The following is a 27626-nucleotide window of genomic DNA, read 5'->3' on the forward strand; positions in this document are numbered from 1 at the left end:
CAGACCCCCAGGCCGTGGTGACGACCCTGCCCCCGGCCAGGAGAGGAGCATCTTGGGTGTGGTTGTGGGAGTTGGCATCCAAGTCTGCGACAGCCCCACAGTCGTCTGTTCGGTGGCTACCCGGCTGTGACACTCCGCTTACTGGGTGGCACCTCGTGTGTCCTGCGGAGAGCTGACTCTGCCCCTGTCTGGGATGGCGGCAACTGGAAAGAGTCTTCTGAACCGAGGCAGGAAGGTGGGGACACCGCTGCAGGTAGGCAGAGGGTTTCCGGCCCTGGTGTTCTGGTGTCCCGGGTGGGGCACACAAAGCTCGGATTCTCCAAGCGGGACTCATTTCCACACCCTTTGAACGCCAGCAGGTTTTCACCTCGTCTCAGCCGGGTCTGAGTTTGCTCGTGCACAGTGACGTGGGAATCAAGGGTGCCAGGTGGTCCCCGCCCTGCGGAGACGGGAGTGGTCCTGCGAGTGTCGGACCACCGTGGTCTCCCTTTCCCACACTGGCCACGCTTGCTGATCTGAACCGTGGTGGCGTCTCTCACCCCTGGCAGAGCGATGGAGTCCTCCCTGATCGCCCTGGTCGGGGCAGGGTCTTGCTGTCCCCGCCAGTGGCTCGAGGGCTGGGCCTGGGCCCCGTGGCTGGCTCTGGCTGAGGCTGGTTTCCCTCTGGCCGTCCCGGGGGTCGTGGAGGCTGAGTGTGGAGTACCAGGCGGTTTCCTTCCTCCTGTTCTCCTGCTCACAGGGGCTTCTGCTGGTCTGTTTCGCTTTCACAAGTTTTAGGAAGCCCACCCCTCCCAGGCGGTGGAAGCACTTCCGTCTTCTGGGGCACGGTCTTGTGCTGTAGAACAAATTGTGTGTCCTTGATTGAAAGCTATATAGACAAAATTCGATGAAGTGGCCAGTCATAAGCCCCTAACTGGGTTCTGTAGAAAACGGATTAGAAATTGTAATGACGCACTGGTGGCTGCGCCAGCCCTGCTCCTGAGGGCGCCACCTCCTCCTCCCGGCAGGCCGAGGGGGCGGTAGGTGGGGCCCCTGGGATGGGGGAGTTTGCCAGGCCCACCCCTGCCAGCCCCACCCCTGCCACCCCCCACCGGCTCCTCCTGGCCTTGCCCCTGCCAGGCAGAGGCTACCAGGCAGGGGCTGGGGGCTCAGCATGCGCTGAGCTTTTCACCCCGACTTCCTGGTCAGAGCCGGCCTTGCCGTCTGGAGTGGCGCAGCCCAGCCCCAGCTTTGCACAGAGATGGTAAGGACGGCCCTCTCACGGCAGGTTTTGCTCGGGGGTCTGGCAGAAGTGGCTTCCTGCCTGCAGCTTTGCAGTTTTCTTGCTGAGGTTGCTTCTTTGTCTCCTGAAGTGCACTTAGCACACGCCCCCCCCCTGGCAGCGCACGGGAGCTCTCTGTGGGGACTGGGTCGCGGACCGAGCAGCACACCGTGTTCCACAGATGAAAGGAGCCAGCAGGATCGGAGCGGAACCAGAATGTGGATGGGAGACGGGGTCACGTCCTGCCCAGGAGTCGAGCTGGGGTCTTCGAGCTTGTCCAGGCGCGGAGGAGCGGCTGGTGTGCGCTGTGGTCCCTGGCGAGGGGTGTAACCACTCCCTTCTCTTCTCCCGCAGGTGTGACGTATGCGGCCAAAGGCTACTTCGACGCCCTGGTGAAGATGGGGGAGCTGGCCAGCGAGAGCCAGGGCTCCAAAGAACTCGGTGAGACCCCAGTCTTGCGGGGGCCCTGGGGATCCCTGAAGCTGTCTGACCTACTCGGGCAGGTTTGGGGTCCTGTCCTGTGTCTGGTCCTTCTCCAATCTGGGATCAGGTTTTAACCTGTCAAAGAAAAGGTTTTTCAAAATGACAGTAATTCTCAGAGCTGGCGAGAGGCACACCCTGCTGAAATGGGATGCAGTGGGCAGCCTTGGGGTGCTGCTCGGAGCTGACGTGTGAGTCCTGTCCCCTGAGGGGCACAGCCCAGGGTGCAGGGGTATAGGTGAGTCCACGCTTAAAGGTGCTCAGGTGAAACTTGAGCCTCCAACAGGGGCTGTGTGTAGAAGTTGTACTCAGAGGGCGGCATTTGGTGTGGGGAATAACTCCTGGTATAAAAATGAGTGAAAAAATCTATAGGAAACGTAGCCTATGGCCAACAGACCACGGAGGCGCTAACAGGTGGAATTCCTGGGATGGATTGTTCTGTTCTTTTTTTTTTTTTTTTTTTTTTTGAGACAGGGTCTTGCTCTGTCACCTGGGCTGGAGTGCAATGACGTCATCATAGCTCACTGCAGCCTCCAACTCCTGGGCTCAAGTGTTGCTCCTGCCTCAGCCTCCCGAGTAGCTGGGACTACAGGCGTGCACTACCATGCCTAATTTTTTTTGTTTTTTGTAAAGCTGTTTTAAGGCTGGTCTCAAATTCCTGACCTCAAACAATCCTTCTGCCTCAGCCTCCCAAGTGCTGGGATTATAGGCATGAGCCACCACACCTGGCCACACTGTTGTTTTCTTTATGCTTTTTCTATATTTTGCAAATATTCCATGATGAACTCATGTTACTCCTGTAGTCAAGGAACACTGTAACGTGGTGAGTCACAGGCCCCGAGTGGTGGTGTCGCAAGTCCGATTTCGGCTCAGTCCCCGTTCCTGTGGCCCTCCTGACCTAGGAGGGAGGTGGCTGACGGTGGCCCGCAGGCCAGCCTTTGACAGACAGAAAGCCAGAAACCGGTGGGGAAACCACTTGGATTCTTCCACCTTTTGGTCACAGAGGACCCGCCTGCCTTGTCCACGGAAGTGTCCCTGTGGCCACTGTCCCGGGACGTGATCTGCGTGCCTGGGCAGTGAGGAGGGTGACATGGTGAGCCCAGCGGGAGGCCCGGTCATGGTGGCACGTCGGGGTTCTGGGTTTCTCTCCGTGTCTGTCAATTCTAACTCCCAGAAGTGGCCTCTGTGTCCCCGAGCTGTGGCTTTCGGGCAGGACCCCACAACACAGCTCTCCTTGTTTTCATACACCTCACGGCGTCCTGCAGTGGGGCGAGGCTTGTGGGCCGCAGACTGTGCGGCGCCTTCACACCCCCGGGTCTGTGGACACTGAGGACAAGCCCAGATGTCCCAGGCCCAGGACCCCCTCGGGCAGGCCCACTGGGGCGTGCGCCTCAGGTCTGGTGATTCCAGGAGACGCTGTTGTGTTGCCAGATGCAGCCATGGGACCTACCTGGGCTGGGGAGGAGGGCGGAGGTACCGGGCCCCATGGGCGGAGTCACTGGGCGCGCAGCTGCAGTCGGGCCCTCGGCCTCAGCCTGGCTGGTGGGGTGTAGACATCAAGGCCGTGCGGGCCAGGAATCCATAGCAACACACAGCGGCACATGGGGGCCCTGCCCCGGAGCCTCTGGGCCCCCATCTGGGTCTGCAGAGTTTGGAGAGGAAGCCCGGCCTTCTTGGCTCCTCAGAGGGAAGCCGGGGGGTGTCGTGTGAGGGCCCCTGTGTGGGTCTTTGAAATCTCCCCCAGGGCTGGTCTGGAGAGCCCCTCCCGTGTGTCTGCAGAGGTGGCCAGCCAGATGCCAGCCTTGCTCCGGGAGCCAGAGTTTTTCTTTTGGTAATGGCTCTATTGACATAATTCACATGCTGTACAAAAACCCATTTTGAGTGTAGAATTCAACGGTTTTTAGTGCATTCAGAGTGTGCAACCATTACCGCAATCTAACTCCAAAACTTTTCCATCACCCCACAAAGAAACCATGTACACATTAGGCCTATTCCCCACGTCCCTGGCCCCTGGCAACCACTAATCCGCGCCTATCTCTGTGGATTTGCCTGTTTTGGGCACTTCGTGTGGACAGGTTCATAGAGCGTGTGGCCTCGTGTGGTTGCTTTTGCCGAGCGTGTGTTTGAGGTTCGTTCCTGCTGTAGCAGGTGCCAGGGCTCCGTGCCTAGTTAGGGCTGAACAACCCTCCCTTGTGTGGACGGACCACGCTGTCATTGTTGGTCTGTCCTCACACCTCCGGCCGCTCTCCCCTCCAGGCTGCTGTGAGTGATGCTGCCGTGGACACTTGCACACAAGTGTTCCTGTGAACGTGTCCTCGTTTATCTTAGGCACGTATGTAGCAGTGGAATTGCTGGGAAAAGGCTTGGGAGTGGAATGTTATCAAAGCAGCACACCCTGGGTTCAGAAGCGAGTCGGTTCTTTTCCCGCCCTCGGCGCTGTGTCCAGGCCCCGCTTCCGAGGCTGCTCCCGAGCTGTTGTCCTGGTGCTTGCTGCCATGTGCCAGTTTTATGCTGTTTCTCTCCCCTCTTTTTAAAATTTTAGACATTGTGTGGTGGATTCTTGTAGAAGGTTTGGATTTAGCTTTCTTATACTGTCCCCTTGCCCCACCCAATAACCACAATTTTTACTTAAATCAGTGTATGGTGTTTATATGATGATGCTATAAATCCTTTTCAGGCTAAGGCATATAGCATATTGTGATTACTTTTGGTTTTACAGCTTTATTGAGGGATAATTGAAGTACAGTAAACTGCACATACTTAAGCATATAACACAGGTGGCTGCGGCGGCGTCAGGCCTGTAACCCCAGGCTTTGGGAGGCGGAGCGGGAGGATCGCTTGAGCCTGGGAGCTGGAGGCTGCAGCGAGCTGCGATCACGCCACTGCTCTCCAGCCTGGGCAACAGAGCGAGACCCTGTCTCTGAAAAACAAATATGTGTAACTTGGTGGGTTTTGACGTGTGTGTACACCTGTGAAGCCGTTGCCAGGGTCAGACAACGACCTGGCCCCTCCCTGGGCCCCTCCCTCGCACTCCTTCCCCGTCTCCAGGCAACCACTGATGCGCTTTCTGTCGCTGTAATTGAGTGAGCATTTGCTGGAGTTTTATATAAATGGAATCACATGGTTTGCATTCTGTTTTTGTCTGGCTTGCGATCTGCATCATTTTAAGATTCATCCGTGGCGTTGTGTGTATCGATAGTTACGTTTTATTTCTGGTCGTGTTCCGTTGTGTGGACATGCCACGGTTTGCTTGTAGGGTCCTCTGGTGGTGGACGTTTGGGTTGTGTTTAGTTTTGGGCGTTGTCAGATTTGCACTTCTCTGATGAGCGAACGTGTGGAGCGTCTTTCTGTGCGATTATTTGCCACGTGTTTACCTTCTTTAGCGAGTGTCTGTTCGACTCTTTCCCGCCTTCATTTTATTTGCGTTTGTGTCTTGTTGAGTTACATGGGTTGTCTGTGTCTCGAGACAGAAGTTCGTTGTCAGGCATACATTTTGCAAGTACTTTTCGTAATCTGGTTGGCCTTTCATGTTTGTGATGGTGTTTTTAGAACAAAACTATTGTATTTGATGTTAATGAAGTCCGGTCAGCTGGTTTTTTGGTGTTATGGTCCATGGGTTTTTGTTGCTGTGACTGTGATTATGATTTTTATTACGATGGCTTTGTTTTTTCCAGAGTTAATAATCGCCTCATTTCTTCATTTGTGTCATTTTCGACGGACTGTCTGTCATTAATTTTTCCAACCCCCCAGACAGAGGTCACAGACTTTTTTGCTGTCATCTCAGTCTGTCTCTTCTCTGGAGTGCTGGGGCCCTGCTCCACCCACTGGGACCCCCGTTGTGCCAGGATGATGGGTCGGAGCCCCGTGTTTTCTGGGTCCTGCTCGGTGCTGCTGCCTCAGGGGAAATCGTCCCCCTCCCAGTGGTAAACGGCAAGGGTTTGTGACGGGTGTGTCTGCAGGTGTTTTTCTGTCTGGGCCTGGAATTCCAGGTGGGAAAGAGCCTCTGCACACCCCACCCTCCTCCAGCTCCCAGTGGGCTTTTCAACGTCATTGTGATGCTGATGTTTCTACATGTGAGCGGTTCTTGTTTTTGTGGGTTTTTCAACCACAGTAATGACTATTAATACGTATAATGTGAGTGTTTTTGTTTTTCCCTCCCTGGAAGCTTTTGAGCTCTTTGTCCTGGGTGTTTTGAAATACCTGACAGTGTGGGGGCCGGTGTGGGGAGAGTGCAGACAAAGCCTCACCTGACAGTCCTGTGCTCAGCCTGGGACTAGAGTTGGGGACCCCCCCAACCAGGAGAACTGGGGGCAGGGAGGGGTGGAGGAACGGGGCAAAGGGGGGGCAAAGGGTGAGCGCAGAGGTGTGAGGTGTCTGCAGAAACCGGGAAGTCTGGAGTGGAGGAGGGTGGGGGGCAGGGCTTGGAGCAGCCAGGGCCTGCTGGGAGCTCTGGGCCTTGTGCCACCGCCAGTCAGCTGCAGGAAGATGGGCGTGTGCACCTGCTTTTCCACTCTCAGGGTCTATCCATGTTGCCAGCAGCGGATACCTTCATTTCTACTGCTGTGGAATCTTCCAGACACACATCTTTTAAACGGTTTGGTTCTCTTTTTTTTTTGAGACAGTCTTGCTCTGTTGCGTGGGCTAGAGTGCCGTGGCGTCAGCCTAGCTCACAGCAACCTCAAACTCCTGGGCTCAAGCGATCCTCCTGCCTCAGCCTCCCGAGTAGCTGGGACTACAGGCATGCGCCACCATGCCCGGCTAATTTTTTGTTTCTATTTTTAGTTGCCCGGCTAATTTTTCTATTTTTAGTAGAGACGGGGTCTCACTCTTGCTCAGGCTGGTCTCGAACTCCTGAGCTCAATCGATCTTCCCGCCTCAGGCTCCCAGAGGGCTAATTTTTCTATTTTTAGTAGAGACGGGGTCTCACTCTTGCTCAGGCTGGTCTCGAACTCCTGAGCTCAATCGATCTTCCCGCCTCAGGCTCCCAGAGTGCCGGGATGACAGACGAGAGGCACCGCGCCCGGGCGGGTCTTGCTGTTCTGCGTGAGCTGGTCCACAGGAGCCGCGGAGCCGAGCTCTCTGCAGTGGATTCCCGCGGCCCTGTGCCCTGGGCGTTGTGCGGCAGCCGCCTGTGAAATGAGCAGAAGAGGCTCGGGTCTTGCTCCCCCAACGGTGGCTGCACAGTTCCTCGGTGGTGTTTGCTTTCGGGTTTGTGGGTTGTGTTGTTGGGTGTGTACATGTGCACTTGTACCTACCTGGTCATCACAAGGTGACCTCCTCTGGCCCTCGTCGTCTGACTCGTGTATTTTGTTTGCTGTTGAGTTTGCTTTCCTCGTCCTCTGCCTGTCTGCAGCCCAGAGGTTGCTCATTTCTGATTACTCTTTCCTCAGTCCGTCCTGACTGCTCTAGGAGCGGGGCGGGGGCATGAAGCAGGGTGTCCCTGCTGTCATGGGAGGTGGAGCCTGGTCTGGGCTGGTGGGGGTGCTCTGCTCAGACCAGCCAACCATCAGACCCCAGATCGTGTTCAGTGATTTAACCTTGACCTTGACACCTAGCAAAGCGGGCAGCCCGTCCTTGCTGCTGACTTCCTGCCCTGCTCCTCTGTGTGTGGGGCAGGCCGTGCTGCTGCTGGCAGCTCCCACCCTGCATTCTCCGGTGCTTGCCTTTTCCTCCTGTGGCCCTCGCTCTGCACCCTGGGCTGACGGCCTGTCAGCGTGCCGTCTGCACGGACCCTTGTCATGGCTGCACATGGCTCTGTCCCCTTCCACTTGGAGCCTTGAGTGTCGTTCTTCCTGCGAGGAGTGAGGGTCTCGGCAGCAGACCCCCACCACATGTGCCAGGCGTGGACTGCTCAGAGGTGGAGCCGGTGCCTCGGGAGCAGCGGTGACCTCCTGCGTGAGCGTCCCGCTCCTGAGCCAGCGCCAGCCCCGCGGTGCTGAAGCTGGAGTTGCTTTTGCTGTAAACCAGCCGCCCTCTGTGTTCTCGCCCTTTCGGGGCAGGCCAGCGGCCGGGCAGCATCTGCCTTTGGTCGGGTCGGTCTCTCCGCGCCCGCAGCCCCGCCCGCACGGTGCTGGCTCTCGGGGAGGCGGCCTCGGCGGGGACGGGAGGACTGTCCTCTCATCTTCGGGTGGAGCTTTTTTTCCTGCAGTGAACAAGACTCTGCAGTTGACTCCCAGAGCTTTGCTTTGATACAGTGAGCTGCTTAGTCAGGGAGTGGAGGGACGGCTCCAAGTTCCGGAATTTTCTCACAGCCCTTCTAATCCCCTCGCCGGCAGCCACCCACACGTGGCTGTCTGCTGTGGACTCCGGCTTCTCAGAAGCTCGCCCTCCGTCTGTGCTGAGGCGTGCCTCGCTCGGCTCCCGCTGTGGCGAGCGTAATTACAGAGCAGAGCTGTTGCCTTGACAGCCTCTCTGATCCCGTGCTGGGGCGCAGCCTCCACGGGGCATCTGCTCGGCCTCCTTGCGGTTCTCAGTGCTCGGGCTGACCAGCAGCTCGGGGTGATCGGAGTGTCTGGCTGGGCCCAAGCTCTCTAGGCCAGTCCCTGGCATGTGCGGGCATGCCCCATCCTGGTGGCCAGAGAGCCTGGACAGTGGCCAGGAGGGAGGCCGGCCCAGCCTGGCCGCAGAAGCAGCTGTGTGTGCTGGTCCTGGCTGCCTGCGGGCGGGCGCTCAGCTCCCGGCTGATGCCTGGGAATCTGGGGAATGTGCCGGGCTCCTCCCCTCCTGCAGCAGCGCTGTTGCCACCGGGGGCTGGTATGGAGGCCACAGGGTAGGGGTGTGGGGGCTCCCCTTGCTGCCAGGCCTCGGGGGTGCCCACACAGGCTGCAGCTCTGCTCCTTTGCATTGCTGGAGGGAGCTGTCGAGTCTGCCTCCCCAGCTGTCAGGGGTGGTGCCCTGGCGGGGGGGTTGCACACCTGGGCACATGCCACCTGCCAACAGCTGCCTGCAGCCCGGGCTCTCTGCCTCCTCTGCCCAGGGGATGGGGGCACAGAGCTGGGCTGAGCCCAAGCCTGAGCCGGCCATGGGGCAACAGGCAGGAGGAGGCCAGAGTCCCAATGCACCTGGGCTCCTGCCACAGTGTGCACACCTGGGCACGTGGGCAGGTGGCTCTAGTGCTCTGTGCTGGAATCACCCATGTGGAAGGAGGGTCATGTAGTCTGCCTGTGGGGCAGTCCCTGGCTTTGCAGGGTGGCTGAGGTTAAGTCACCTTGTAGAGCAGCGTAGACTTTTGAGGAAGGTGCGCTGTCTAGAGTGAAGCTGCGGTTGCAGCCAGGAGGGGCATGGCTGCCTCCAGGAGAGCCCTGTGTTTCCTCCGCGTGGCCGACCTGCACACTGAGCCTGTCCCTGTCCCGAGGTCTCGCCGAGGTGGTGTTTCTGGTCTGACTGCTCCGGGCTCTGCTGAGAGCGGGCTGTGGGCTGGGCAGGGTCCCCCTCCCTTCTCCCGAGGCCTCTGTTGTTTCTCTCCTTTGAAGAGGCCGCCTGTACCTGCCAGTGCCTGCAGCGTGCCTGTTTGTGATCACAGGGCGTGTGTGTACTTGCCGAGTGCGCTGGCCCTGTGCTCGGGCCCTGCCATCTGGCCGGCATTCCCCGGCACCCAGAGGGCGACAGGAGCTCCGTGTAGTGCCAGCCTCGGGACAGGGGCACCCACTGGCGTCCCCACCTGAAACTGGGCTGGGTGTTAGTCACTGAGTCACTGCATCGAGGTGTGGCCTGCAGACTTCCCGTGGCCTTTGGCTGCGGCCCACACCTCCCTACCTGGGGTGAGGCAGTGTTCTGAATGCCACCAACGGGCCCGTGGGGTTCGGTGCCCTTCCTGTTCCTGCAGGTGTTGGCTGTTTTCTCAGGCCTGGGCGATCCCTTCCCCGTGTGTGGAGTCTCTGGTGAGGCCGGGCAGGCTGTCCGGTGCGTCACGGCCCTGCCCGGGTCAGGCAGAGCCATCCACCTGCGCCAGGACGCTGGTGTGTGTCCCAGCCTTGGGGGCATGATGGTGGTCTGTTGATGTGTCACCTGCTTCTGACCCTCACCTCGGGGCGCACTGGAGACTGCTGAGTCTTCCCCAGAGACACCACTTGGAGGCCTTAATTAGATCCCGCAGTAGGAGTTGTATCAGTGTCACCGCCCTGAGGGGCCTGGTCCCGGGGGCCTCCAGGGCAGCTGCGACCTGCAGACAGAAGGGGAGCAGGGACCCAGCCAGGACCAGCCTGGGCCTTTCCAGAGCAGACTCCATGCTGGTGACCTGCCTTTTGTCCCCTCCCAGCTGATGACACCAAGCGTCCCCCACTGTTCCTCTGCCCCTCCCCACAGTGGGATACAGGTGCCGGGTGCTGCTTAGATACCCAAGCAGGGGCTGGTGGATGAGCCACCATTACACCCAGGCCGCTTCCTGCAGGTCCGTCCCGGCATAGCACCAGGCGCTCGTTGTACAGTCGTGTCCTTACCTGTGGGGACCCGCCCTGGTGAGCCAGCCCCAGGCAGGGGGACGGGCACGTTGGCCTCGAGTTCCGGTGTCTGCCTGCTGCAGGGTCCCAGCTCTGCCCGCCCTGCAGGAAGCCTTGTGGTGCCAGGTTGAGCTTTGCTGGGAGAGATTAATAACCGACTTAAATGGATTTGCCATGTTCCCGGGCGGCTCTGTGGTGGGGGGAGATAGCTCAGCATGTTTCCCTGTCCCCTCGGCGTCTGGGTCTGCTCCGAGGCCAGAATGTCAATAAGGAGCAGCGGCCGGAGACCGCGGGGCCTCAGCCTGGATACAGTGTTTCTGCTTCACAGTGCTTCCCTCCATGCCTGTTGCCTGTGGGTGAGATGGGGGTGTCCGGACTCCGAGCTGGGGCTGGCGGAGTGTGGCGGGGCTCAGGGAGAACAGCGGGGCCTCCCAGCTTTGCTCCTACTCCAGGAAGGGGAAGCGCCAGCCCTGTCCCCCTGCCGGCCTGGCAGAGGGAGTGTGCGAGGCCTTGCAGATGCCCTTGCCCCACAGCAGGTGCCTCAGCCCCAGGGAGACCTGGCCCCTAAGAGTGTTGACACCAGTGCACGAGGCCTGGGCCTCAGCCAGCCTGTACCAAGGTGCTGGGCCACCAAGGGCTCTGGAGGCCCCAAGAAGTCCGCCAGTCCTGCGGCCTGACCGCACCTCCCCAGCTGAGGCACCGCTGTCCCCAGTGCTCCCAGATGAGGGCATAGAAAGAGCAGCTCCTCCTCCTTTGGACAGGAGCTGGGGACATGCTGGCTGCAGGGTAGGGGTCTTGGGTGGGCACAGGTGCCAGGTCAGCGGCCTCTATGGGCTGGTCTCTGCCTATTCCTGGGGTGCCAGGGGTGTGGGTCCCGTGCATTCTGGGTGGTGCCAGTTGGTGGGAGGGTACGTGCGTCAGAGGCACCTCGGACCCTGACCCAGCCACCCGGGGAGCTGACAGCCAGCAGCCTCCATGTGGCCTCCACCCCTGTTTGTGTCTGGAGTGAGTCGGCGCCTGAGAAACTGCCCCTGGGAGAGACGGTGCCCTCCTGGCAGCAGGTCAGGGAGCACAGGTGGGCGAGGCGGGTGGAGGGGCCCTCCTCCTGTCACGAGGCAGAGTGTTCTCCACCTGCGGCACCTGGAGAGGCGGGGAAGGGGAGTCTGTGGCTCCTGCCCCTGCAGAGCAGCTGTCGGAGGGGGTCTGCCCAGGGCCAGGGCTCCCATGGGTGCCGGCCGGGGCACGGGTGAGGGAGGGGGACGAGAGGCAGGGCTCAGGCCAGGACCCCTGAAGCCCCCATCTCCACAGATCAGCCCAGGACGAGTCCACAGAAGCCATGGCAGTGGCTGTCCGAGGCCGGGACTGGACTCCAGCCCTCGGGCCTCCCCTCTCTGCCCTGAGGGGGTACCCTCGACCCGGAACTATAGAGGGGTGACCTCAGTGGCCTCTTGGGTGTGGCACTGAGTCCTACTGGAGGGCGTGGGGGGCTCCAGTCCTGGGCAGAGTCTTTCTCGGGTCTGGGGGCCCAGATCTCAGGGCCTGGCCCTCTGTCTGGCCATGAGTTCTGGCTGTGGGTGGTGCCGGGGTTCTGCTGATGATGCAGGGGCCAGACCCTTGCCTGGGGCCTCCGCGGCCAGAGGTGTCCGTTGCCCAGCCACGTCCTGCGCCCCAGCTCCCTCCAGCCCCACTGCCCTGGGTCACATAGTTTGCTGCTGGCTGTGCTGGGACCTCAGACACACAGCACAAGTACAGAGCACAGCGGGGCTTGTCCTAGCGCTGTGACAGGACGTCAGGCTCTGACAGCTCTGAATGGCGGGCCGTGGGCTCTTGTTACATTGTCCTTGGTGCATTTTGTACGTTGGAAGCATTTTATAATTGTTTCCAGTGGTCACATGCAGGCAGTCACATCACTGAAGGACTGACTGGACTGTGTCCTGGGCAGAGATTGCACACATGGGCACGCACATCCGTGCACATGCACAGACAATTGCAGATCCAAGAGCGACTGGGAGTGCTCACGCCATCTCCATGGAGTGCTGGGAGAGGGTGGCCCTGGCTTGGGGAGTGACAGAAAACTAGACACTGGCAAGGAGGTCAGAGGGGCTGCGGGCATCCATGGGGTGGCCCATCCTGGCTGCATGCCTTGCCTGGCTTACCTGTCTCCTGCTCGTGAAGATGGGACTTTGGTCAAATCCTGAGGGCGGCTGGGGTCCCAGGACCGACTCCAGGGACAGTCACAGGCTCTTCTGGCGTCTCTTCTCCGGCCTCTGCAGCAGGCGCCTTCCCTGTGGGGAGAGCCCAGCCGAGGGGCCCGTTGCTCTGCTGGGCCCCTCTGGAGGAGCTGGGCGCGGGCACCTTGGTGGGCTCGCTCTGCCCCTTCGGGGGACCATCCTGCCGCCGTCTGCTTTCACGAGCCCAGCCCCGGCCAGCTCGTTCCTGGGTGAGGTTCATTCCGCCTCCCAGGCCCCCTCTGCGACCAGCCGCTCTCCCCCACATGCGTGGGAAACGTGCGCAGGGCCCCTGGGGGTGACGCCATGCAGTGGCGCTGACCGTGGTCTTTGCAGACACACTTGGGCCACCAGGTGGTCAGTTTCACAGGCAGCTTTGCCCAGAAGGAGCGGGCTCCACACCAAGCTTTGGGCCTGGGCCTGCCCTCCCACGCCGAGGGGACGTCCAGGCGGCCTCCTGCACCTCAGTTGTCAGGGTTTGCTGCCAGGAGATCCTGGTCACTCATGGCCAAACGGGACGTGGCAATGTGGAAGGACCCCTGCCCCCCGCCTGTCAGGCCTCCAGTCTCCCTATGCACGTCATGCAGACGGAGCGTGCTGGGAAGAGCAGAGGCTGAGGGTCCCAGCAAGGGTGCGTGGCCAGGGGATGCCGGGTCTGGGAGCGGCCCCAGCTGCCCGTCCGCCTGTGGCTGCAGCAGCTGGGCCCAGCCTGTGTGGAGAAGGCGTCACATTAGCCAAGTCCTGCCGAGCCCCGTGTCCGCTCCAAGTTGCTCAGGAGCCCTTTGAGGCCCCCACTCCAGCCACCCTGGACCCGCGGCCTCTGAACCCGGAGCCCCAGTGCAGGCCTGGGACCCTGGAGCACGTGGGCGGATGTCAGGGGACCAAGTCCGTTTGCAGATTCAGCTCCAAGGCCCGAGGCAGGTCTGAGAATCCTCCACCTGATCAGACTCCCGGGGGGAGAGGCCACTGCTGGTCCAGGGCCCGTCCTCGAGGCAGGGAGCATAGGGTAGTGGCTGGAGGCTCCTGGGTGACAGAGGTGCCCCTTGGCCTCTCCCTTTGTCCCTACAAAGCCCCCTTCCCAGTGTCTAAGATCTGGTTGTTGGGCGGACATTGACTCAAGGTGCCTCTTGGGACCGTTCTGTTGCAGAACAGCGTGTCAGTGAGCAGCGCTATCCTGTTGTAACCATGGCAACGCCGCCGTCAGTTTTTGGTTACCCCCCTTCCATTTTTGCGTGTTCTATAGGCGGAAGGAGAACCCTGCCTCTCCCCAGGAAAGGCTGGTGTCTGCAGGGCAGTGGAGAGGAGGGGTGCGTTCCCTGAGCTCTGTCCCCTCTGCCCTGCTGGGGGCTCTGGCAGTCGGAGGCCAGGCAGCCCCCCAGGCTCTCTCCCCCTGCGTGATGATCCAGGCACATGCTAATGAGCTCTGCAGGCGCCTTCGGGCTCTGGAAGCCACCAGAACAGTTGAGCATTAGGGATCTTTGCTCAGGAAGGCTCCGAGGTGATGCCAAGTTTGAGCAGCTGACCCCTTGGCTCACAGCTCTTCTGCCACCAGCAGAGAGAGTAAAAGCGCCCCGGCACCTCCTGAAATGACAGAAGTGCCCAAGACGCAAGTGTTTGAGAGGCCCCGATGTCCGCTGCCCAAGAAGAACACCATAACCACACCATGACGCCAGGCACCTGCCCATCAGCCTCTCTGAGCCTCTGTTGCAGGGCTTAAAGTCCAGTTCGAGGAGTCACTTGGAGACCCAGGCTCAAGGGCGAGTCACCTGCAGGGTCACATGCCTTCTCACACCCCGTAGTGCCATCTGGTCCGCAAGAACTATTCCAGCACGGTTCTGCCATCTGAGGCTGCCAGGGAGGTGGTGGAGAAGGCAGGGCTGGTGGGGTGGCCTGTCCCCTCCTCCCACACGGCACACGCGTGCCCAGGAGCACGCAGCATTGTGGCCTCAGTCTTGGCCACGCCGGTCCTGCTTCTCCTCCTTTTGCGCTGGGGGTCAGATGCCAGTGTCGGAGGCCGGGCAGGGTCAGGGTTCCCAGCGGGCTGTGGCAGCTGTGGTCCCCCTGCTGGCTCCAGCTCTCAGAACCTTGGGGAGGGGCCGCTGAGTCACCCGCGTTCCACCTGCCCAAGGGCCGACACTCCCTTCTCCCAGGCTCCTGGCCTGGAGGGCCCCAGGGCAGATTGAACAAGCCCCACCTCATGGAAGGTCCTCGGCCCGCTGGCCTCTCAGCCTCCCTCGGGTGCCCCTGGCCAGGCACAGAGTGGCCCTGGCCTGGCCCGACCCACTGAAAGTCTGGAAGAGAGAGGGTCTCCCCCGTACCCCTACATTCACACTTCACAGCCTCCTGAGCGCTTCTCGGGGTCTGGGGATCCCTCCTGCTCTGACGCCCACGCTTGGCAGTCTGACCACGGGCCCAGGAAGCACCAGCTTCCCTGTGTAAGCGTGTGACGTCCTGCTCCTGCTCCCACGTGGGCCGTGGCCTCATGGCCACCACTGCGGCCGGGCGTTTCCTGAGCTCTGGCCCCCCCAACATACCTGGGGCCCAGCAGTTTGGGGGCAGCTGCCCTTCCTGGGGGAGCCCTGGCAGGTGGGGACACTGGGGCCTGCGCAGCCTCGACTCCCCCCGTCTGAGCACAGCCGCCCGCGCTGTCCTGCAGGCTGCGTGGGGCCCTGCTCCTCGGCCGGCCTGTGGGGTGGGGCCTCTTCCCTTCTTCTTTGTTTTTTGCCAATTTTTCCTACCTACATCACCCAGCAGAAGGGGCACAAGGAGGGCCCGTGGCATCAGGGAGGGGCGGTGTCCAGAGCTCCTACTGTGGCTGTTGCCGTGGGAGACGGGTGGCCGCTCCGAGCCCTCTGTGGGACGTGGCTGTGCTGTGGGCGTCCCCGGCTGTGAGACCCTGGTCTTACTGCCCTGATCCTGGGTGCCAGGCCCAGGCGTCCACGCTTAGCTTCCTGCTGTAGCCCCTCCCTGCCGGCCCTCTCTGGACCGCAGAGTCCCCCACCTTTGCGGGGGAGGTCGGGTCTGTGCCAGCCTGCGGGCCGCCCCCGCCCCCTTCTTTTTCCCTGTGTGCAGGATTCACGCTTTTCTCAGCTTGTCATTTGCAGATCAGAAGAACATGTGCGCTTGCTGGGGGGGAAGAGCTCAATCTTTTTTATTTTTTTTAATTTCAGAACGTTATGGGGGTACAAACATTTTAGTTGCATATAATGCCTTTGCCTCGCCCATGCCAGGGCTGCAGGCGTGCGGTGCCCATGCAGTGCTTGCACCATCAGACCAGTCGCAGAGGAGAGTGTGAGGGACTCGTCCGTCAGGTTGAGCAGCCCGAGGACTTGGGTGCCCCAGGCTAGTCAGCGCCTCCGGACCCTCAGTGAACCTGTTTGTCCCAAATGCTTTTGAAGCAGTATTCGAATAAATAGGAAGGTGACTTATCTCTTTGGGAGGGAATGCAGGGGGACCCTCGATGAGCTCCTGGTTTGGGGAAAGCTCATCCAGGGCATGACGGGGACTCCAGGGACACTGATGTGGGAGTGATTAGTGCAGGGTCAGCGGTGACCTTCCTGAGCATCAGGGCGGAGCCAAAGATCCTTGCTCCTGGGACACAAGCTGGTGTGTTGGGGGTGGGGGCAGCGTCACGAGGTCTGCAATTAAATCTCAAGTGGCTCAGAAGAAAGCATGCGTGTCTGCGTGTGTGTGTGTGTGCGTGCGCACATATGTACCTGTGTGTGCGTGCACCCACACACCAGAAAAAGAGCTAGAGTGAACATGGCACAGAGTCATGGCCTGGGAACCCCGGAGGGGGGTGTTGCATTTGCTGCACTTTTCTTGCAGCTTTTCTCTAGGAGTGGAAGGTTGGGCTGGGAAGAGAATGTGTCCAGTGGCAGGTGGGGACTTGCAGCCTTTGATCTCCCTCCCTCCCTGCTGCTGACCCAGGGCCCTCTGTGGGACCAGGTATGACTGCAGAACTGCCTCAGGCTCCCTGCAGAGCCCGAGTTTGAGTCCCCAGCCGTTTGAGTTCCTGCTGCACCGGCATTTTATTATTTCGTGGGGGCCTTCCCAGGCTTGTAGGATGCAAGTAGGAGGCCAGGGCTGCCCCTGGGCCAGGGCTGGGGCGTCTCGTTGCCCCGCCCCACTCACCTGCGGTCTCTGCCACAAGCAGCCGCCAGCATCCTTCACGCAGCCTGCACCCCAGAGCCAGTCCCTGCTTTCTCCGGGTCCTCCCCTGCCACCCCGCCGTCCCCTGTGTCCAGCCTCACTGGCCTTCCCAGGCTCCCGAGCTCACCAGACAGCCACCGTGACATCATCAGTGTGGAACCAAGTCCCCAAACTTGTGTAAAGCCATCTGAAGACGCCCCCCACCCCCACCTGCTGCCTCAGATGGGCTGTGTCCTCCACCCCGCTCTTTCCCGAAGCCCTGAAGTACCCGGGGTGATTGGCTTGCCCTTTGCTGTCATTTGCTGATGGGATGGTCCGGGCAGCACCCCTGGTTTTCCCATGGTCCTGACCTTGCCTGGGGGCACCAGAGCGTCCCTGTGTGCATCGCTGGGACCCTCCTCTGAGCCTTGATCTGGCTCATGCTCCGGAGCCCCACGCCCTCCTTCACCTGCTCCCTGTACCTCTGAGCCAGTGCATCGCCACGCGCCGTGTGCCCGTGGGTCCTCTGGTTTCTGTCTTCCCCCCGTGTTGGCTCCCTCAGGGCCATGTGGTGGCATCAGGTGGTCCTCGAGTCCCACCCCTTCCCTTGGTAGGTGCGTTTGGTCCTCCAGGCACTGGCTGGCCCGGCACCGAGGTTCCTGCCGGGGTCTGTGCGTGTTTCTGAGGGTGTGCTGGAATATCTTTGTACCGGCCGTGAAGCGATGCACGCGGCCAAGAAGCAGATGGCACCGAGCCCTGGGTCCCCTCTCACCCCTGGTCCCAGGGTTTGGCAGAGCCAGGCCCTGCCGGAGGCGGGGGCAGCCGCGGGAAGCTCCCCCAGAGTGCAGCCCGAGGGGGTGCCGAGTCACCCAGACCTGCAGGGGTGCCGGTCAGCCTTCGAGAATCAACTCATATTAGTGGGTACAACTGTAATTTATCTGGTTCTTGGTTTTCTTGCAGTGGGTTAGGGTTAGGCTGGGGCAGAGAGGGACGTGGTCAAGGGGAGAAGTGGGCTGCTGGCCGGGCGGCCGCAGCTGATCTCAGAGCCAGGGGCTCGTCGAGAGCCTGCAGGGACGTCCCGGGCCCTGACCTCCCCGGTGGACACGGGTGCCGGCAGGGCTGAGGCCGCGGTTTGCTCTGCTCCGCTGGGCTCTGCTTGTCCCTGACGATTTTGGCTGTGAGCAGGTGTGAGGACCGTGGGAACACACAGGAAGACTGATCGTATGCAGGGAGCGCTTAGGCTTGTCATAAAACTGCTTCTTTACGAGAGCTGATGTCACAGCATTGCTGTTCAGAATAGCCCCGAAGCAGAAACCACCCAGGGGTCCGCGGATGGATGGGGGGTAGCAAATCGTGGTGTGTCCAGGCAAGGGAGCGTCACGCAGCCGTTAAGGGAGGCCTGGCACATGCTACACACCACAGCATGGAGGGAACTTGAAGGCATTATGCTCAGTGAGAGAAGCCAGACACAGAAGGTCGCCTGTTGTGCGATTCCACGTATGTGAAATGTCCGGAACAGGCAGATCCAGAGACACCAGGGATTGGTGGTTGCCAGGGGCTGGGGGAGGGGAGGAGGAGTGACCGCTCATGGGTGTGGGGTTTCTTTCTGGGGTGGTGAACATGTTCTGGGATGAGGATAGAAGTGATGGTTGCTTAACCTCATGAACGTGCTACATGCCGCTGAATTCACTTTAAAAAGGTAAAAATGGTGCATTTTATGTTAAGTGAATTTTATCACAATCTACACAAACAAAGAGCCGGGTGCTGGGCTGGGCCCTGCAGGCTCTGCCAGGATGCCAGGCAGGAGCTGGTATCGGCGGGTGGACGGGGCCCGCTGGCCAGGTGCCACCCCAGCGGAGCAGACACAAGGACAGACGGGCCTGCTGGGGCCGCGCGAGGGGCCTGGCGCCACTGCTCCGTCAGGCCCCGCTCCAGCTCCGGCACTGTCTCTGTGCTGGGGGCGGGCCCAGCCCGGGTCCTGTCAGCTCCACTCAGGCCTGGGCAGGTGCCGGCTCCTGGGCTGTAGCTGGTCAGGTCGCAGCCGGTTGTGCGGAGCGAGGGCGGTGGTGACCGTCCCGTGTTGTCCTGTAGCCACACAAGACACACTTGGCCTCTGTCAGCTGAACGTTCCCCCTGAGTTTCACAGGCCAGGACGGGCCAGGCTGGAGGGCAGAGTGGTGACCTGCACACCCCTCGGGTCCGGTGGAAGGGCAGTGTGTGTGGATGTGTGTGCACGTTTTAAGTGCATACTAGTGTGTGAGTACCATTTGCTCGCGTGTTGGGTGCGTGTATGCATGTACATGCAGGTGCGTGTTCTGTGTGTAGCAGCCGCCTGGCTGTCCTGCGCCCAGGGGCCCTGCCTTTTCCCCCAGGGCCGGGGCCGCTGCCACATGGGCTGGGTTCACTCTGAGGCCACGGTCGAGGCTACTAGCAGTGCCAGGAATCTTTAAAACTTAGGACCGATGGGGTGAAGCCCGAGGTGAGTCACCGGGGCTGACCTGGTACTTGACTCACGAGGAATCTGGGGAGGGTGTGGCCTCGTTCTCAGGGAACCTGTGTGTTTTCCAGACTTTTGTCCAAATGAAACGCACATTGCCCCCTGGGCCTCACCCATTCCCCACTCCCAAAGTGGGCAGGCCGACCCCAGCCCCAAGACACCCTGAGCCAGCGGCGCTCCCTGGGGTCCTATCCAGCCGCACCAGGATCAGGGCTTGGTGACTTGTCTCCCCTAGCGATGGGGACTTCCTCCCGCCACTCCTGCTCTCCCACGCCGGCGCCCTGCGGTGTGGCCACCCTCTCTGGGCGGCCCGGCACTTGGCGCTGGTTTGTCCTGGCACCGCTGTCTCATCTTCCATTCTGAACCGGAGTTTTCGGGTTTGGGATCCACGCCCCTGGATTCCCAGTGGGCTGGTGGTATCAGGTGGGAAGCCGGCAGCCTCCTCCTTCCCCGCAGGCGGGCCTGGAAAGGGCTGACCGCCTCCTGGGCGGGAGGGTGGCGAGGGCCCCGAACCCCAGAGCCCCGGAGCTGCCTCTCTTGCGTCCTGCCGCACACGCACCCCAGAGTGTGGTGCCCACGGGCTCTGAAGCCCTTCACCGCCCACCTTCAGGGCGCAGCAAGGACACAGGGAACAGCAGGCGAGGCTGCTTCTTGCTGGCCCAGCAGAGCCCCAACCTGATCTCGAGATCTTGGGGGCCTGTGCTGGGCCCGGGACCTGGTGTGGGCGGCTGCCCATCCCTCCAGGGGTTGAGTGCTGGTGGCTGCACACACCCACTCTACACGCATGTGGACCCCCTGCAACTGTGTGTAACATGCAGAAAATCCCCCGGGTCGGCTGATTCTGCACAGCCTCTGGCTTGAAGCTCAGGGCGTGCGCTGGTCTGTGCAGCTGTGCCTGGGTGTCCCGTGGGCAACTGCACAGCGCGGGGCCGGGGCTCGGCTGGCCGGACACTGGGGTGCACATCTGAGTGCCAACGCAGCCCAGGTGAGTGGCAGCCACCACCCCCGTGCGGTGTGTGACACTGTCCCCTGGCCGGAATTGCTTGCAAAGCTGCACATCCTCTTTGGCATCAGTGGTTCCTTTTGTGCAGGATTTGCTGTTTGGTGATTTTCTTCCTCATGTTTTTCTGGAATCGGTTGCTTGGAACCTTTTAGGGGAATATGTGTTTTGCGTTGGATCCTGACGGGAACTGAGAATTCGGAGCGTAAGGCTGTGGCGAGTGCCGTGGCGTCCCCCCTGGCGTCCCCCGTGGGGAGACTTGCAGCAGGCGCAGCCGTGTGCACAAGTGCGTCGCTGGCTGCCGGCGAACCTCTCCTTGACGGACTGGCAGGCTCCCGCGCGAGGGGCAGTCGGCGCCCTCGTGCCGGCTGAGTACAATGTGCAGACGCTCCGGACGTGTGGACACGCCACGGGCGAGGGTGGTGTCGGCGAGGCCGAGGGCTTGAGCAGGTTCCCAGCGCAGTCGCTGAGAGCGCGTCGCGTGGCAGAGGCTGGAGAGTGAAGGGAGACTCGTGCTCACTCCTGTGCACACGCAGAGGCGTGTATGTGGCACACTCACACTTGTCTCACACGGACACACACTCCACTCTCACACACCCTCGGACCTGCACTCACACGCACTGGGTCGCACGGTGTCCCCAGGGGTCTGTCTCCCCAATTCGCCTTCAGACATGAGCAGGAGTCCTGCTCTAGGCAGCACCTGGAGGACAGGGGTTGCCAGACAGTGCCCTGCCCTCTGGCAGGGAGGGTCCCCCCTGTGCTGTGTCCCCAGCGCGCGGTCAGTGCTTGGCCCTGAAAACAGCCGCTCGGCAGGTCTTTGCCACTCAAACAAGTGTGGCCCCGACCACCCAGCTCCACCTTCCCTCTGCAGATGAGGGACAGAGCCATGTGCCCAGGAGGCAGGTCACTCGTGCCAACAGCGAGGGGCAGGGGGGCAGGTGGCCCAGAGGGTCCCAGGACAGATGCCATTGCTCAGTTCTTACTCCAAGTTGGTGGCACTGATTTGGGGGTGGGTCTTGGGGCTCTGCCAGCTCGGCATCCAGGCTGGGTCTGGGGTGCATAGCTTGGCTGCGCCTCTGCAGGTGGGTTTCTGACGTGGCTCACTTGGTACCTCGCGACGTGGTCACACTTGCTGGTCTCGGTGGCCATGCCTGAGACAGTCACGGCTGTGCGGGAGCTTTGGGAAAGGGAAGGCAGGAAACGCCCGGCCAGGAAGGAAGTGTGGCCAAGCCCCTCAGCCCCCTCTGGGTCTCGCTGTCTGACTGACGGGGAGGCCAGGCCCCTGCAGGGAGACTGGGGTGGGGGCGGCCCTGCCTGCCGTCGGGTTACCCCAGACACCCACACCCCAGAGCGGGCCCCACGTGTGGGTGACCCTGAGCCGGTCTTGCTGACATCCAGGCTGGAAATGGCTTCCAGCTGCTGCCACGATTCTGATTTCTTAATCTGCCTTTTGCAAGTGGGCCAAGGAGACCTCAGCGTCCCCGAAGCATTGCCGCTGTGGGACTACGTGCGGGAAGTGACAGCTGTGCCGAGTGCACCGCGTCCCCAGGCTCACGGGCAGCTGCAGGCCGCTGGGCCCGCCCGTCCCCGGGCTGTGGCGTTGGTCCAGGTCCTCTTCCTTCCCACGGACCGGGGTGCCGAGGCCCCTTGGCTCAGGGAGGGGCACAGCCTGTCCCCGGGCGGTCTCCCCAGGGGAGGTTTGTCCCCCCTGCTTGGGGCCCACCGGACCATTGGCCTGGGCTCCACGTGGGCAGGTCAGCGATCACGGAGTCTGCGAGCCGGACACGTGTGAAGTCGGGCGTTCACACTCACGGGCTTGCACCTGGGGGTGACATGTGCACACGGGGCTGTTCCTGTCTCACCTTTGTCCTGAGCGTCCACTCCAGTGCACACACTTGGAGTCCCTCCCAAAGATGTCAAGCATCCCATGCATTTGAGGTCCTGAGTCTGTCATTGGAGAATTTTCTGTTTCTCTTGGTGTCACCTCCCCTGCCCCTTCCATCTGGCCCTGGCACCCGCAGGCCCCTCTGCCCACAGTCACGGCCTTCATGGGCAGCAGACAGGGCTTTGCTGAGCATGAACCCCTGGCAGCCCCAAGACCACACGGCCCCCGGCATGTCCTGCCTGTCGGCCTTCAACCCCAGGCTGGGGCGGGCAGTGGTCTGGACGCTGACCCCTCCCTCTCCCGCTGTCCTGCCCTCCCAGGAGACGTGCTCTTCCAGATGGCGGAAGTCCACAGGCAGATCCAGAACCAGCTGGAAGAAATGGTGAGTCCCACCTCCTGGGGTGGCACCTGGCGGGGGGCAGGTGTGGGTGGGGCAGGTGCCGCTGGTGTCGGTGGAAGAGCTGGCTGCGTGTTGTGGCCGCGTGTCCACTTGGGGACGTTTCATGTTGTGTAGCTGCACTCAAGGTGGGAAGGGACCCTGGGCCGAGGGGCACAGGAGGACCGGGAGAAAGTGCTCAGGCCAGACCAGGATCTTGCGCCACTGGCCCCGGCAGCAGGGACACAGCAAATGCGGACTCCGGGAGAGTCCTGGTCACAGCCCCAGCCGGAAGCCACTCCTGTGGCTTGATGGGGCCGGAAAGTCAGATTTCCTCTGGATTTTCCCGACTGTAAACATAGGCAAACCAGACACTGTCCCTAAACCAGCGTCCCCAAACCAAAGCATGCTTTCTGGCCACCAGTTCACAGCATCCAGTCTAAATCTGGGGGGGCGAGGAGGTTGCTGATGTCCCCCCAGTTTCTGTTCAGGCCTGCAGCTCCCGTCACTCGTCCCAGCGATTGGGGGCTGTTTCTGTTCCCCTCGAGAGAGACGCAGCCTGTGTGGTGTCGACGGCCGGGTCATCCGATGGTCACAACTGCGTCTGGCGCCCGCTCCCTCAGCCTCCCGGCTGCATGGGCTCCTCAGTCAGGGGCTCCCCAGCATGTCAGGGCACGTGGGGACCGTCCACTCCCCCACCCCGTCCCCTGCCCGGCCGTGTGCGGGAGCTGACTGCTGGCCGCTTTCTCCCACGTCCAGCTGAAGTCTTTTCACAACGAGCTGCTCACGCAGCTGGAGCAGAAGGTGGAGCTGGACTCCAGGTACCTGAGCGTAAGTACACCTGGCCCGTGCCTGCCGGGCCCCTGCCTGACTCCCCGCTCTGCCTTTAAGTCCTTCCCTTAGTGCCCTGTGAGCCCGAGTGCCCCGGGCGTGCCCCAGCTGCAGCCTGTGGGGGAACCCTCGATCCCGACTCCCCAGGTACCAGTTCCAGCCCCCCCCACTTGGCCACTGTAGTGAAGCTGACGCCGCGTGGGCTGCTCTGACCTCTGTAGTTCAGGGGAGTTCTCTGGCCCCGGGGCCGCTCCCACCCGCAGCGAGAGAGCACGGGGTCCCCTTGGCGGTTGGTGTGCGAGTCTGCGAGAGCTGTCTCCGGCGCTCGCGGTGGCGGGAAGCTGAGTCCCGGCTGCCTTTCCCGAGTCTGGTTTTCCTTTCCAGGGAGCAGGGCGCTGTCGTGGGACCAGCAGAGGCTTCGGGGCGGTCCCCCCTCGTGGACTGGCAGCTGAGCCTTTGCCGGAGCCACGAAGGGGCCGGGCTGGTGATGGGGGCTGGGCTGCGACGGGCTCATCGGCCGTGTTTGTTTCTGTTGTTGGAATCTCAGGCCGCACTGAAGAAATACCAGACGGAACAAAGGAGCAAAGGCGACGCCCTGGACAAGTGTCAGGCTGAGCTGAAGAAACTGCGCAAGAAGAGCCAGGGGAGCAAGAACCCACAGAAGTACTCGGACAAGGAGCTGCAGGTGGGCCGTGCACGCCTGTGGGGAGGGTGTGGCTTTGCAGCCCGTGGCCGCTCTTTCACTGTGTTGGGACTTCCTGCCCCCTCTTTACCAAGCCGGTGAAGGACAGGGGACCCTGCTTGCCCACAGGGAGTGGCCGCACCCCCAGGTGTGACGGGGCAGAGGCAGGCTCTGCTCTCCGGTAGGTTCCAGAGCAGCAAGTGCCCAGCGTCCCGGAGCTGGCCCTGCGGCCCCCTGCCCTGCTCGCAGCAGCCACCTCCCAGGGGTGCTGGAAGGTTCTCCGCCAAAGGAGCAGAAACCCACGTGAAATCCTGCCACCCAGGTCCCTCTGGGCTCCTGTGCAGGAGTCAGGCACAGACGGTCATTCCAGTGCACTCGGGGGCCCGGGGCTGGTCGGGCGTCTCAGCAGCCGCTGTCACCGCAGGTGGCATCGCCGGCTCCCGAGAAGGGCCGGCTCTCGAGAAAGGCCGGCTCTGCTGGTGTTTCTGCCCTGTGCAAAGCAGGCTTGGACGCAGTGCAGTGTGGTCCACACGGGCTCGGCCCGACGCAGGCTGTGCACCAGAACCCAGCCGGTCGCCTGGGGCAGAGCAGGCCCAGAAACCCCTGAGGTCGTAGAAACGCAGACAAGGGGAGAACAGAAGGGACACCTGGCTGTGCGTGGCTCAGGTGGAAGCTTCCGGCGAGTGCCCTGGGCGGGCGTGGCTGTGGCTCTGGGCCCAGCCCTGGCCTCTGAGGCCCCAACCTGCCTCCTGGGTGTCAAGCCTGGCAAGCCCCTCGCAGCCCTGCCATGTGAACATGTGTGTTTGCGTGTGTGCCCGATGTCCTGAGCCGCTTGACACGAGTGCCTGCGGGTGCCTCTGGCCTCTCCCCCAGGGCCCGCAGGGAAGCCGAGCAGGTCTGCCCACACCTGGGGACACTGGTGGAGCCAGGATCGCAGCGGAGAGGACAGGCCTGAGCAGTGGCCGATGAGGGTAACGGCCCAGTGCCCGCGATGGGGGCGGGGCCTCGCAGTCCTCCCCCAGCCTCTCACCGCGTGTCCTCTGCAGTCTGTGCGCCTCGCCCACTTCAGGGACATTTTCCGCCCGTCTGTGTCTTGATCCTTTTTACGAGCGGCTAGGACCGGCCCTGGCCTGTCACACCTCTATGAGTTGCCACCTGGAGCTGTCCGGCTGCTGCACGGAGCCCCCCTGCAGGGGGTGTAGGGCTGAGGCAGGGGCAGAGGAGGGGGAGGCGTGTGCAGCACGTCAGGTTTTTCTTTCCTCTGACCCATGATGCGTCTTGTGTTTTGCTTTCTGATCGCCGGAGCAGACGTGCCACCGCCTGGGCAGTAGCCTCCTTGGCACAGGTGCGGCACTGCAGGTGCGACTGCGGTCAGCCCCCAGCACCTGGGCCAGGTGCGACAGAGCTTCTCAGAGGGAACCTTCTGGGGGCTGAGTTGGGGGCCCAGGGACAGGGACACGACAGCTGGCCCACCTGGGGGCTCAGCTGGAGTGGCCGGGAGCCTGCGCCCTCTCCTCGAGGTGCCGTGGGTTTCTTGGGTAACGGCCTTGCTGAGGTTAACCCACGTGGCAGCAGTTCACGTTGAAAGGGTTCCAGTCTATGACGGGGAGGACACGCAGTCGATTTCAGAGCCCCGGTGCCATCTGCCCCGCCCGACCCCAAAGTCACCAGCCTCTTTCTGTCTGGCTCACCTTGCTCCAACCATCCGTGTGACCATACCCTACGGCATGTACCTTGTGTGCTGGCATCTTGCACAGATGCAGCGTTTCTGGGGTCACCGTGTGGTAGCATGTCAGTACGTGCACAGAGAGCATTTCCAGGGTCACCATGTGGTAGCGTGTCAGTGTGTGCACAGAACACAGTGTCAGGATCACTGTGTGGTAGCCTGTCAGTGTGTCACTCCCTTCCCTTGTCAGCATAAGTGCTTCCTTTTCCTGGTTCAGTGACGTTCCATCGTCTGTGTATCTGAGGCTCTGTCCTGCCCAGGCTGCGGTCCCCTCCCTGGCACAGCTGGCCCCCTCTGTCTGGGTTCGCTGGAAGCCACTGGAGGAATGTCCTGCTGAAGGCCAGAGGACGTGAGCAGGTGCTGCCCAGGTGTCCTGAGGGTCGGGAAAGGCCTGGGCTGAGCAGGGCCGGCTCCTCCCCTCCCGCACAGCCCGGAGCTACACGGGCCCTGCACCCACCCTCATCCCCTGGCTGCGCCTGCCCTCTGTTTTCTGGCCACCTGTCCCCCTCCAAGCCCCTGCTCAGGAAAGGCCTGACCGTGCACCTGCCGCTGCTGTCCGTGCCACGGCCCTGGTGCGGCGCCTGCAGAGCCCCACGGGTGGGTGTGCGCCTGGGCTGCGTGCTCAGCCCTGGCTCCTCGAACCCCTCCCTGAACCCGCCCCGTGCAGGGAACGGGGAAGGGCCACTCCTTGCGGACGCCGCCTGCTTGTTTGCTGTGTGCTCCCAGCCCTGCGGGACCTGGATGTGGGCCCTGTCTGTCCTTTCCATGGGGCTGCTGGGCCACCTCCAGTGCCTTAGTGGACCCAGTTGACTGGCCTGAGGATCAGCTGACTCGAAGCTACCTCGAGCTGAGTGTGGAGGTGACTGGGGGTGCCTAGTCCGGCCTCAGTGCGTGGCTTCGTGGTCTGGGGAGGCAGGGTGGTGGCCAGGCTGTGGGTGAGGGTGCCGCAGGCGCCGGGGGCAGACGTTTGACAGCAGAGCTAGAGTGACCAGGGCGGGAGCCATCAGGGGCCGGGGGGTGCTCTCCCACAAGCAGCTTGGGTGACCCCAGGTCTGGGAACCAGCCGAGGCAGGACTGGATGTGCCAGCCACGGTCGTCTTCACAAAGCACCTGCCCTGGCCCCGGGAGGCTGGGCTGTCTGAGCCACACGGAAGATGAGGGTGTCGTGTCCTGATGCATCAGAGCCAAAAGCCTGGGGGAGTTGGGTGTGATGGTGGCGTCACGGTCACAGTGCCTGCCTGGCCATGATTTGCTGAGGCAAACAGCCCTCCCCGCACCCGTGGGTGGGCCTCGGGAGAGGGCGGTGATGCAGGTGGGCCCGGAGCGTGTGCTCTGGGGGTCCGTGGGGGCGGCTGGGAGAGTGGGCGCGAGTTGAGGGCAGGCTGCTGCGGGGGCCGCACCAGGTCTGGGTGTGTGTGGCCTGGCTGCCTCCCTGGAGAAGCCCCTGCCCGGCCGCAGTGCCGCTCGGTGAGGTGGCTTCCTGCACCCTCTGCTTGGAGATGTCCGACACTGACCCTCTGCCCGCGTCCGAGCCGGCTGTCCTCCTCAGCGTGGCCATGCAGCCCCCGTGGGGCCGGGTCCCTGCACCTGCCCGGTGCCGGTGTCACACCACCCCCCAGCCCGGCTCTTGCTGAGCTGCCTGCTGGCTTGAGGACTTGGGGCAGCTCCTCATTCCCCGCGTGGCCTGCAGCTGGTGCCACTCAGGCACAGCCCTGAGGCCCTGCCAGTCGGATGTAGGCTCGGTGCAGCTCTGTCCCCCATGGGTCCTTTGGCCATGGCGAGCTCCGGAGCCTCTCTGAGCCTCGGTTTCCCTGTTTGTGAGGTGGAGCTCTCCTGCCCTCTTCCCTTCTCTTGGTACTGACTGGAAGGGCCCCAAGGCCTGAATGGAACCAGTGTCCGCCCTTCCCTGTGCCCTGCCTGGGCTCCTCTCCTGGGCCACACCGTCCCCGGCTACCTGGGATGCAGGGCTTTGCCCCTCAGCCACCCAAGTGTTTTATTTTTGTGGTTTTTCCCAGATAATTGAGTTCTCCTGGGAAGCACTGGGTCCTGTAATTCTCTTGCGTCCCACTCAGTGCTGAGCACAGGCTGGTC

General features: G+C 62.0%; 1 protein-coding gene across 9 annotated transcripts in view; it reads left to right on the forward strand.

Moving 5' to 3' along the window:
* The window catches only part of BAIAP2 (BAR/IMD domain containing adaptor protein 2), a 66413-nt gene that overhangs the window by 16409 nt on the left and 22378 nt on the right, over positions 1–27626 (forward strand). For all 9 annotated transcript variants that reach the window (XR_006739466.1, XR_006739465.1, XM_045569655.1 and 6 more), the window contains exons 3-6: positions 1616–1702; positions 22241–22302; positions 23056–23127; positions 23675–23812. Coding sequence is in view for 7 of the 9 variants with exons in the window: in XM_045569655.1 (XP_045425611.1) it covers positions 1616–1702; positions 22241–22302; positions 23056–23127; positions 23675–23812 (359 nt within the window). In the remaining 2 variants the exon portion in view is untranslated. The remainder of the gene's footprint in view (positions 1–1615; positions 1703–22240; positions 22303–23055; positions 23128–23674; positions 23813–27626) is intronic.

The sequence above is a fragment of the Lemur catta genome, chromosome 15 (genome assembly GCF_020740605.2).
Source record: "Lemur catta isolate mLemCat1 chromosome 15, mLemCat1.pri, whole genome shotgun sequence".
NCBI classification, from domain to species: domain Eukaryota; kingdom Metazoa; phylum Chordata; class Mammalia; order Primates; family Lemuridae; genus Lemur; species Lemur catta.